This window comes from Megalopta genalis, chromosome 9 (assembly GCF_051020955.1).
Source record: "Megalopta genalis isolate 19385.01 chromosome 9, iyMegGena1_principal, whole genome shotgun sequence".
Lineage (NCBI taxonomy): Eukaryota > Metazoa > Arthropoda > Insecta > Hymenoptera > Halictidae > Megalopta > Megalopta genalis.
In genome coordinates this window covers 18,875,634-18,887,930 of record NC_135021.1, presented here as the reverse complement: position 1 = coordinate 18,887,930, position 12,297 = coordinate 18,875,634, and the positions used below count along the sequence as shown (strand labels likewise).

General features: G+C 42.1%; 1 protein-coding gene across 2 annotated transcripts; it reads right to left on the bottom strand.

The window, feature by feature from the left end:
- Nucleotides 1–363: 363 nt before the first annotated feature.
- LOC117224476 (uncharacterized) lies at nucleotides 364–12,276 on the bottom strand. Of its 2 annotated transcripts, none has more exons than XM_033477445.2 (3): nucleotides 11,141–12,276; nucleotides 5,479–5,966; nucleotides 364–3,696 (listed from the first exon to the last, which is right to left on the bottom strand). In XM_033477445.2, exons 2-3 carry the CDS (start codon nucleotides 5,946–5,948, stop codon nucleotides 2,430–2,432), a joined length of 1,737 nt encoding a protein of 578 aa, XP_033333336.1. In that variant the 5' UTR covers nucleotides 5,949–5,966; nucleotides 11,141–12,276; the 3' UTR covers nucleotides 364–2,429. The 2 variants fall into 2 exon arrangements, with proteins under 2 accessions (XP_033333336.1, XP_033333337.1); XM_033477446.2 differs by lacking the exon at nucleotides 11,141–12,276 and adding an exon at nucleotides 9,537–9,694.
- Nucleotides 12,277–12,297: the final 21 nt, after the last annotated feature.

Below are 12,297 nucleotides of genomic sequence, written 5' to 3'. Positions count from 1 at the left end.
GTCTTTTACTTGTATTATTTTTGAACGACAAACTATACCGACGTTAACAGGAACTTATAACAAAATAATGAGCATAGAAATAGTTTTTAACCCACTGCATGTCTTGTGGGAACGTCAAGGAGCATCGTCAACCAAAGGAAAAAGAAGCATCAATGTAAACACAGAACTTATAACGAGCAATATATGTATTCCTATTCTCTCCTGATTATGTATAGTTTTTGTAATTAACAATTTAACGTTGATTACCTGTTACAATAATTGCGCTGAAACACACATACGAGTACGCCGAATCATTGCAACGGAAAATGTAAGCTTTCTTTTTTTTATAAATGATTTTATTGATAAAATTAAAAATATGGTACGTAATGGTATAATAATGTTTTATATTGAATTCCATGAATGTACAAATTATGCAGTTAAAAATGTTGATTAATCCTCTCTGTACAAGTTATCGGTTTATTCGTTCGTTCATGATAATATATTAAGTGCATTTTAGTTCTTAGCAACAACACTCCACGGTTATTTATTAATTGTACAAATTAAAAAGTGTAAGAATATATAATACAAGAAAGAAAATAATTCTTATAAATTGGTTAATTAATAGAAATTTTGTTTATATTAAATGTATGTTTTATTTTAGCATTTTTTCTCCAATATTTATGTAAGTAACAATGAAAATGACTTATAGACTATCCATACTGATTATGATAATAATAGCTATAATAATATGATAATAAAATAATAATTATATTTCTTGTACAGCTATACCCACTGCCTTTAGTAATGATACTTACAATAAAAAGTATTTTTTTCTTTGTATACATACATCTTTTGTTCAAATGATTTCGAGTGTGTTCGAGATCGATCGGTAAATTAGATTTGGCTCGATCCCGGCGAAACTGTTTCTTCATTTTTTTTCCTTTTGCTATTACTTTCGTCGTGCAACTTATGATAATACAAACATTTGTCAATCACGATCAACACAAAGAAGAAGATTGCAAAGTCTTCTTGCAAAAATAAAGATCATCAGTTTAGTAAATAAAATGGGTTAAATACTATACAAAATAAGTTACTCTAAACTTATCAGAATTATAAAAGTATCGTTAGTTTAGTTCTAGAAATGCTTCCCCTTTACGAAATACCGAAATTTAAATGCAGAAAATTTGAATCGTTTGATCGTACATCATGATAACTTTTATTATCTTTACGATATGCAAACTGATATTTGTGTGTATCCATATGACAATACTATCAAAAATTGATCTATATATAACTAATCGGTATTTTTCTTTTTAATGTTGAAAAAAAAAAAGAAACGTAAGTGGTACCTTTCGGATCAGTTTACTGTCAATATAGTTAATAGAACATTCTTCCTTTCGAAAGTAATCAAACGCTGACCAACCCATTAATTATAAACTGTTAAATGTACAATATTACATTTGTCACGTACAACGTATCGTAGCATTTCTGATCAAATATTTAGTCGAATGTCGTCGGTTAACATATTACACTCTCTTTCTGTGTCTCGATCGTCTAGAATAAATGGAATAAATAGATTCACTTCATATTTGCACGACAGTCTTATTCCTTCTTGTGCACGGTAAACTGGTTGTATTTACAGCCCTGCTTTGTGAATTACTCGTTACCTTTCACATTACGTATTTTTCTTTCTCTCTCTCGCTCTCTCGCTCGTTCGCTCTCCCTTTCGCTCGCTCGCGTTTTTTTTCTTCCCCTCCCGTTAATTATTTTATCATCGAAGAAAAAATTAACCTCAGCCGAAAACTCGATTGCCTTCTGTCTGGCGAATCCAGTTCGCGCTTTCAAAAATATATTTTTATATTTATATATATATATATATATGTATATATAAACTTCTTTTATTTACTTCTAACTTGCGTCATGGAACTGGATTAGCGACAAAAACATATTCAATTAAAACGAGTTCGGACAAACTCGTTCCAACCATTTTTTTTTTCTTTCCTTACACGTACGCTAGAACGTGTACGCAAAAAAGAAACATCATTATTATTATTATGTACGAATTTCGTTCGTCAGTCAGCTCAGTGCGTTTTGCAGAGTAATTAATAATCATACATTAATCTGACCTACGATTTCCTTCGAAGAAGCTGATGGTGTACAAACTTTGAAATGCAGCGGCTCGTCAATTAAAAGTATCTTTATTTGAAGATACAGAGAAAGATCTCAATCGTTTTTGTTTTGTTATTTTTTTTTTGTGTTTTTCTTTTGCAACACCACTACTAGGCAACGATAACCACCATCAACGAGAATCTTTTTCTTTACACGATACCAATTTTACTATGGGATTATAGAATTTAATCGGCAAGGACGCCTTGCCTTGCACGACCTCTAGCCTGTTGATGATTGAACCGGAAGTACCGCCCAGGTTGGTGCAGGGCGGTATGCTGCTGCTAATGCTGTTGCTGTTGTTGTTGCTGTTGTTGTTGATGATGAAGTATAGCCATTGCACCAGTTTCAGCTGCGGTCGGAAGAACGACGGTGGATTGTTCGCTAACAGCTATCTGATGAATCTGCGCCTGAGAACCTTGTCCCACTTGTATCTGTATCTGTTGCAACTCGGACACCGACGACTGTTGTTGCAACTGGTCCGCCTGCTGTTGCAACTGCTCGGCCTGTTGTTGCTGTTCTGCCTGCTGCTGGGAATTCTGCGAAGTGTCGGCGGTGCTCAAGGGATCTTCTTTGATACGCTTGGCCAGATGAGACCTGGCGTGCTTTCTCAAATGGTCCTTGCGATAGAACGCTTTGCCGCATTCGGTACAAACTTCAGTTTTCTGCCCGGAGTGTATAACGAAGTGAAGATTCAAGTGTTCTTTTCGCTTGAAGCCTTTCATGCAAACCGAACAAATGAAGGGCCTGTCAGGGTTATGGCCGAGTTTGTGTCGTTCTAAGTGTTCTTTACGTTTCAAACCTGCACCACAAATGTCACATATGAATCGCCGCTCGATCTTATGCCCGATCAGATGCTGTTCCAACAGTTCTTTCTCGGGATAAGCCATATTGCACTGCGGACAGCAGAACAAAGTTGTACCATCGAGGGCGGTTACTATGCTCACTTGACCTGGTTTCGGCTTTTTCGGTTTCGGTGGCTTTTTCTTGTACTTCTTTTTCCTTTTAGGCTTCGCCCCGGTCTCCTGCTCTTCAACAACGTCAGGAATGATCGCCGTTTCACCGGCAGCAACTGTAATTTGTACAGCTTGCTCGCCCGACGCGGCGTTTCCGGTTGCGTCCAAACCATCAGCCCCTAGGGGACTGGACTCGATGGTGGCTTCCCTCTTTATTGTCTCGGCGGAGAATTTCAGAAAGTGTTGTAAGCTAATGGGCAACGTACTAGCAGGCAATCTGGACAGATAATCAGCAACAGTCGATCCCGGAGTTGCAAGACTTTGCCAACTAGCGGGCATAGATGTAATGAACTCTTCTCCGCTTTGATTCCCTTGGGTCTTAATGCTACCCCTCTTTATAAGAGCCACCGGCGTTGTTCCTTCCTTTACGTCCTCCTTCGACTCCTCCATGCCTTCGCGCAAAATCAAGTCCTGCGGTATCTGAGCTACTACGGTTAAACCTTCTGGCGCACCAGGAAGCTGCACAGTTTGTTGAATAGTTTGCTGAGACGTTGTAGTGACTGCTGTCGATGTGCTCTGTGTTGTCTGATCGGACCTAAAATCAAGATAGATAGTATTTTACTATTTTGAAAGGAAAGTAGATATGCAGTACGCTATTTGTAATGTATGGCAAGGTTTTCCTACTAATTTATAAAAGTCAAAACTTCTGTAACGTTTAAGGCATCGATATACTACATACTCTATATATATATATTAAACAACATCTACGGAAAAGCATGGAGATATAACTTTTACCTCGATAATTCTGACAACCTTAAAATGTGTTGTCATGGTTAACATTTTGATTAGTTTTTCTTTCATATAACTGTCACCGAGCCTTATTACTGTGAATTACTAGCCTAAATCTACTCCAGATCTACTCCAGATTTTTTCGGTCACTGCAGAAACCCGCTCGAATCGACAATGATCGATGCGTTTAAAACAAGAAAACAGGATTCTCGGTATTATGAAAGTGAAACCTGGCTTTTAGGATTGTATCTGAAACTATAATACCGTATCTTATGATACATGTCTAAATTCTATCTAATAAAAGTATGTACAATTAGCTGTAACATATTTAAGAAGAAATCAGGCTGAAAGAGACCTGTCGCTGATCAAGATGGCATTCGAATATGAAACATTAGCTTCGGGTATTTAATAATTTTCAAGATATTCACAGAAAACTTGTGTAATGCTATACATTGAAAGCAGCGTATACATACATCGCTAACACATTGAATGACGTCTATCCAGACGTTACTAAACGTGTATATCTCTTTGCTGTATAGTTTCGATTGCCGCGTCGCGTCGTCTGCCATCTCAAATCCAGCAGTCGATAAAGTAGATTTCAATATCTAAAGGGTGTCCGAACACTTCGTCTGGGTTCGATCCACTCTAACGATTTTCGATATTTTAACGATTCTCTGTTTTCTATGAAGAAGATACCTTTCCAGAAGTTCACCTGTAATAGTGATCGCCGGGAAAAGTAAGGAGCCTGCGGCGACCTACACTAATAGTAATATAATATAATAATAATAATAGTAATAATCTTCAATCTGAATTTCAATAAGCATTTCATATGCTAGCATATCGTATGCAGTCTAACTGATATATCTATTTACCTACATATTTGGTCGACTCCGTTGGAAAGTTGACTGCCTAGAAATTGCTTTAATAACTAGTAAACTGTTAATTTTCATTTGATTTTACATAATTCCTCACCAAGAAAAACCCATCGATGATCTTGTTACCATCAAAAGATATTAATTTATCAAATAAAACCGGCAAATAGTGACAAAAATGTTCAACTGAATTTTCGTTAACATTTAATTACTTTTTGCACAATAACTTGAACAATATATGTATAAAACGTCTCAAAAAGCTGTATACAAATCTTAGATGTGCCCTCGAACAGTACATTTGTGTAAACTAAGATTGTATAAATTTTGTACATTTCAAGAGTTAAAATTTGGTTCCCTGCGGTCGTCGCAATTAATAAAAACATACATCTGCGTTATGATCGTGCACGGATAGTGCTGCCAAGTAGTTATTTAACCCTTTTAGTGCCGGAGGCCGATATATTATTTATATAACTTTCAATGAATATAGAAAATCTAGTGTCATTGTTTTGTTCTCTATTTCGTCCTTAATTTACTGCTTTTCGAATCATGTAAATATTGTTTCTTGTTTGGTTTTCATGAGCATTTTCCCAAACCCCTCTTTTTCGCATGGCATTAAAAGGGTTAAGACGTTGGTAAGACCGTTGTTACAATAGGACATTATAAGGATAGGAGTCGGTGCAGCATGAAAGCCATTTAAATTGAAACGGCGGTCTTACGTTTGCGTGGTAGCCACGGTGTTCTGCGGCTGCACCTGAATCTGCACCCCATCAGCGCCTTGCTGGCTGTATGCAACGGTGAGCACCGTTGCTGCACCCTGGGGGAATTGTCCCAACGAGATCGGGGCCAAGTGATATTTCGGCTGATCGCCGCTGTTCCCGCTCTGCGACACACTGGGGTTGACCACCTGGATCTGGACGGTTTGCTGTTGCTGCGTGCCATCTTTCCCAGGTACGGTGATCGGCAGCGTGATTATCTGTTGCTGTTGATTGTTGCCGCCCTGAGCAACGGCGAAACCGTTCGGGTCGACCGGCCTCAGATAATGAACGCCGCCTTCGCCGCCGGAAAGGACGCCGACCACTTGACCCCCAGTCGGCAGGTTCTGAGCGAATTTAGCGGTTGCGAACTGATGAACCGTCCCTGTCGGTAGCGAGCCTGCCGGGAATCCGGGAAACGGTGTGAAATTCATCTTTCGCGATTGCTAGATCTGAAAACAAAAACAAAACGACATCTTTTAGACACTGCAGAGTAGCAGGTGAGACATTATATAATCGGTAATAAGATATCCTTTTAATCATATATTATATTATATAGTTATTATATTATATATATTAATATATATATTATATTTTATATTATAAGTTTGGTATATATATATTATTTCCGGGAAACGGGGGCTCTTCTTGAGGCCATTTCAAGTAACTTTTTCCTTTGCGAAAATTTTCTCCGAGACTTCGTTAACGAGTTATCAACGAAAAACCACTGACCAATGAGAGGCGAGATTAGCTGGCGCGAGGCGGCCGAGCCAATCAGCGGAACTAGGCGCCGCGCGCTCCTTGGCTGGGACACCGCGCGCCGCTCGAGCTCGCCTCTCATTGGTCAGTGGTTTTCGTTAATATCCCTAATAATAAGATTAATATTAATATAAATGTAACCCTCTCAGACAATTTTCAAGTCCTTTCCCCCATCACATAGGAAGCTACAGGGTGAAATTGTATTAACACGCTATTTCTTTTAGTCTGTTCAACAAAATAATTATGACAAAATTTATGAATCTTCTATCTAACGGGGCACAAAATTCTTGGTTGCAAAATCAATTTTTAAAAAAATCCAGGTTTTTTATAATTTACTTGTATGGCTACGTTGCTCGTCCAAAATTTAATACAATTTTATTGTTAATTTGACCACTGTTTCTGAGAATTATTCAGACCTTACTTACAATAGTTTTTTACTAAAATTATTGTTTGTAATCAAAATGGTTTCAGCTACACGCCCCACCCTGTATAATTGTGTAAAACCGTGGTGAAACATTTGTTGAACGAAACACGATTGTAAATGCCACGGAGAAAAAAGAAACAGAAAAAGTAGGATACTGAATAGATGATGATAATAGGTAAATATACATGTATGCGTGTATTACAAAGTTGCACTCACTTTGACGCACGAGAGCTGCTGTCGATGTGCATCGACCTTCGCAACTTCGAACGATTTCGACATCTATCATCTTCATTTTATATATTCGATAAAAGGACTAAAGAATTTATTATTCAATTCTACTTGTATTTATATATGTAGTATATAGAAATATACGTACACCATATTATTTTTCGTTTTTAAAGGTGATATGCTCCTGTGAAACTGAAGAAATTACTAATCAATATTTTGAAACTGTTTTAACGTAGGGGGCAGAAAAAATCGAATAAAAGAAAAATTTAAAAAACATGCGGAAAAAATATATACAATCGCTTAGTCCAAAGTGGACTAATCCAAGAGTTATTGGTTAACATCAATATTTGAATACTTTAATACTGTGTTTACTTCAGTTTATTTTAGTACTACAATACAATACTAATTAGTAGGTTGTGTAACAAGTCCATTCGCGGACCGCTGACATCTAGGAAACGACAAGGAAAATTACACGAGTTTAAAGCGATAGTTCAAATAAATTCTGAGATATCTTATCGTGGAGCTATTTCCATGCAACTTAGCTGAAACGAAAGCTGGAAGCGTCTACTTTAAAACAGGATATATTAGATTGCGCTAGAATCGCGAGATCGTTTTGAAAAAATAAAAGGAATCGAGTTCTGACATCATAGGGTTTGCAAGATTTAAAAGTAAAAGTTCAGATAAATTCCGAGATATGTTCTCGTAGGGTTATTTCTATGCAACTTAGCTGAAACGAAAGCTGGAAGCGTCTACTTTAAAACAGGATATATTAAATTGCGCTAGAATCACGAGATCGTTTTGAAAAAATAAAAGGGATCGAGTTCTGACATCATAGGATTTACAAAATTTAAAAGGGAAAGTTCCCATGGGTTTTAAGATACGTTCCCGTAGAGCTATTTCTATGCGACTTGGCTTAAATGAAAGCTGAGAGTATCTACTTTAAGACAGGGTAGATTAAGCTGAAAGTGTACGTACAATAAGTCCGTTCGCGCGCATCGAGGACTGCACGGTACCATATTTTATTTACAAGAAAACGCGAACGGACACAAGTACACAACCTAATAAAATATAATTGGAAGTTTAGACGGTTGAGTGTTTGACACTAATATTGAATATTTATTAGAATTCTTCTCGTTGCTAGGATCTATAGCTACACAAACTTTTTATTAACTTCAACGAAGATAAGAAAAAGCTAAGAAAAAAAAGTATCTGCCGAATATTTGTCAAGCTATATTTTACACAATTTCCATCAAAATCGTGAAGTTACACCGCATTAATTGCCCTAGTCGGTTACGATGTAACAGTTTCGTCTGACCGAGTATTCAAATTTAAAGTCAAATCCGCGAATGCTTACTTGTATACATTGTTCCGGCGCCGGAGTTCAAGTTACATACACACATATATTCCAAGTCGTAGTCGGATGGTACGCGGGTAGTAAAGGCTCTAGTATTTACCCTACACGTATGTCCCTTTGACAGAGTGTTTCAGTAGGAGTATCCTACACGCGGCGGGAAAGTTGCTATACAATTGCCGTGTGAAAGTACGTGTAGCACGTGCTCCGCAAGCACAGTAGCCATGCATCTCTTGAAACACACCGGGATACCCCACGCTAGTATGTACGTATGTATATGTATAGCGCCAGCAGGCTACATGTGGCGAGTCTGCTACGACGTACTCGTATATCACAATAAATACGTCAAGATCAAGGTTGACCTCGTCAGTGCATCAGCCTTCTATTTACTGAAAAGATATATATATATATATATATATATGTAAAGAGAGAGAGAGAGAGAGAGAGAGAGAGAGAGAGAGAGTGTTGGTACTCGGCTATGAATCGGCACGTTCCCCACCCCCGTAATCCGGCGCCCTTATATCCCCCTCGTTACCGAAACGCTCGCACGTCTCGTATACACAGCATCAAAAGACGCTTGTTTCCCGAAGTTGAAGCTCTCGTCGAGGCATCGTCTTACCATCTCCGCCGTCGAAGTCTTAACTTCAGACCTCTTGACCATGTGTTGGTATGTGGGGGTGGGGGATGAGGTATCCCCCACTTCACCCCCTCCCCCACCTCAAAGGGATCCGGGAGCAGGGAGGATAGTCGTCGAAGTGGCCCAGGATTGCACCCCACTCCACTACGATGGTGTCCCCACGGGGGTAGGGGGTAGGAACACGATGAGGGTAGGGGGGAACCCATAGGTGGGAAAACGGGAACCCACCGCGAAATAGACCCCGAGACTCTCGTGCGTTCTCCCTCTCTCTCGCTCTCTCTCTCTCACGCGCGCCAACACAACACACGGAACACCGCGAGAATAGGACGGGAAGGAACGATAGTTCGGGTGTGTAGGTGCGTAAGCGTGTGCCGTAAGCTCGAAGGGGTAGGGGCATGTCAAGAAAGAAGGGAGACGAACCTCGACATACTGGGAACTCCCCGGAGAGGGGAACGCGAAATATCGGGAGAGAACATACGAAGCAGACATCGTGGCAGACGAAGTGGGACACACCGATGACTCTCGCCCTTGATCTACCCGTGGTAGGGAAGGAACAGAAAACGAGGGAGAGAGAGAGTGTGAGAGAGAGAGAGAGGCAGAATGAAAGAGAGAGGTTAGGTTACCCGTGCACTTCTCCTCCTTTCGACGCATCGAGGAGGGTGCCGTGTCGAACGAACGATTACTCCGTGGCTGCAAGTCGTTGTGGGTGGTTGCGCGACTTTGTGAAAAAAACAACTAGCAGAGTCCGAACACGCAGAAACGAACGCACCACGGATGCGTTTTTCGGCTTTCGCGGAATGGCGTGTACGACTGACCGGTCAGCCTCGCCGACGTACCGTTGCAAGACGCGCATGTCGTAATGGCGCCGATTCTCTTAAGGCTCAACATATCTCTCTCTCTCTCTCTTTCTCTCTTATACTCGCTCCCTCTGGTATACTACCGACTGTATACGGTATACGTAGAGATATATGTATCGATATATAGGTATACATATATACGGGTACATATATGGGTATATATATATATATATATATGTTCCCTCTCTATTTCTCTTTCTCTCTCGTACACGCATCGAAGAGAGCACATAGCACGTCTGGTCATTCGTGGCTTCTAGAGAAATTCTATCTAGATGTCTCGCATAACTGCACAGACAGGCTTGGCTCTGATAGCGGAAGGGGCACCGCACGCGGAACGGAATAGCCCGCCGCGGCATTGTGCAATCGGACGTACGTTTTTTGTACACCGTCCGAGGATAAAAATCACGCGATCGTACGAATAAAAATCGTATTCGAGGAGGATCTACCGTATCGATATCTGTGTAAACGGGTTTCGCATGGAACCCCGAATGTAGAGATATTGGGTTAAGAAAGCGTCATTGCGGTTTAAGCGAACGCGAATGCGCGAGCACAGTCAGACAGTTCGAGACGAGACGAGACGAGACGAGACGAGACGACGGTGGGCAAGGTTACACGTCAGCAGGTTTGATTATGCATCGGCCATGTTGGAGCGATCCGTGGTACGGAGAGCGCGAGAAAATAGCACAGGTCCGCGACGAGGCTGGCGTGCTTTGTTCTCTCGACGGTTATATTCCCTCTCTTTCCCTTTTTCCCCGCGTCCCTCATCCCTTCCTTTTCGTGGTCTTTCGATCGCGCATCGGGAGATGTTACATTGGAGAAGAAGTAGGAAAAAGATCGTGTGGCTGAGTTGGCAGAGGCGAGAGCAGGGCAGAGGCGAAACGGAGGACAGAGTAGAGCCAACAGAGGCACACAGGCAGGGCTGTTGTTTACACCCCCACCTCGACGGGTTAGAGGCAGCGAGATGCCACGGAGGGGCCTCCGAGACCTCGGCGGGCACCCACCACCACGCAATTTCCAACCCCACCAGCCTCTCAACCACTGTCCGCACCTCCAACCACCCCACCAAAGCCAGCCCGAGCCAAGCCGTGAGCCACGACGAGGGCCCCGCGACGATTTTAGTGTCTTGGGGTGGGTGCTCTGTGGCCACTGTTTCGCGGTTTCTCGTGTGCACGTTTCGCATTAGGAGAGTAAAGCGCGTAAAGAGATCTCCACCGGGGGGACGGCATCGTCCGCGGCCGCGGAAATCCTCCAGGTAGCACGACGACAGTACAACAACACGGCTACCGCCGTTCGGAGGACGGGTGCCACCGCGAGTTCCCAATTTACGCACAAGAGAATCATTCACGGAGAAATGCGTGTGTCCTACTTACCCACGAGCAGCTGTGAACTCCCCTGTGCACTCCTTTCGACGTACTGCTACGACTGTTGCGTCGGAACACCTTCACGTAGTACTGAGACCGTCCGCCTGCTGGCTGACTCGCCTGCGTTGTTTTCAATCTTCACCGCGGCGGCAGCAACTTTCTCATTTCTACGTACACGCTCGACGTGTGCCACGGCTCTTTTTGACTAGCCGCGCGGCCACACTGCTCACGGCGCACACGTCATGCGAGACGAACGAACGTGTCGCTGGCAAATGGACGAGCCCGTGACTCCGCGATTAATTCGCGCACTACTGGCTGCTTTTCCGCGGTAACGGCGGTCCGCGACGCGCACTCATTTCCGGGTTTACGAGAGCCGAGAGTTCGATCGGGTATGGCCGAGAGTCCGGTCGGTAGGTAAGCGTGGTTCTTCTCTCGGGCCGGCCAACGGGGAATGAATTCGAGCTAACGGTACATAGCCACCCGACCGACGATGGTCGCACGTTAACTCGAAGCGCCGCGGATGTGCCAGGCCACACTCTCCTGAAAACCACGAGCTGTGAAAGTAGACACCCTCCTTCTTCCTTCCTATCGCAGCTTTATCTTGAACGATCTCGTGCCACCGTCTTCGTTGAACGCATTCTCGTTTTTTTCAGTCAACAAATTAAAATACTACTAACCGCGAAAACTTGCGCCGCTATTAATATTCTATCGGAGAAATATCAACTATGGCGGCGGTTACGCGCGGAGTATATCGAGAGAGCAAGGGGAAAGCGGCGCGTGCGCGCTTGCTGATTAAACCAAGTCAGTTCTTATGGTATCATTCTATTTGCAGGTGCGACAGAAATCCTTATAATTTTTCCGAAGATCACTGACTTTCGGGATTATTTTATAGCAGCGCAGAAAACACCTGTCCGTCGCTCTATCCTACTCCCAGCCACTTCGTCACTTCGTCGACACTAACTCTGCGCGCACCTAGCGGACACTGAAGTGAGGTTAGGTCGAAAATCGAAGTATCGAGAGCGGTTCGATAGTTGCCATCTTTTCGATGTAATGACCGCTCGATATGAATCGTTCAGTGCCATCTATCATTATTGTGTACATCTTACATGTGTATCCTTCCTTATGCCGAATGAAATTGTATTCTTAAGGTGCGACAGAAAAACCAA

What these genes read in the sequence shown, in the direction of transcription:
- LOC117224476 (XM_033477445.2), bottom strand. Translation starts at nt 5,948, where the DNA reads ATGAATTTCACACCGTTTCCCGGATTCCCGGCAGGCTCGCTACCGACA. An exon ending in ACCGTGGCTACCACGCAAAC is followed by an intron (nt 3,697 to 5,478) that starts GTAAGACCGCCG and finishes TCTTGATTTTAG; the next exon opens with GTCCGATCAGACAACACAGA.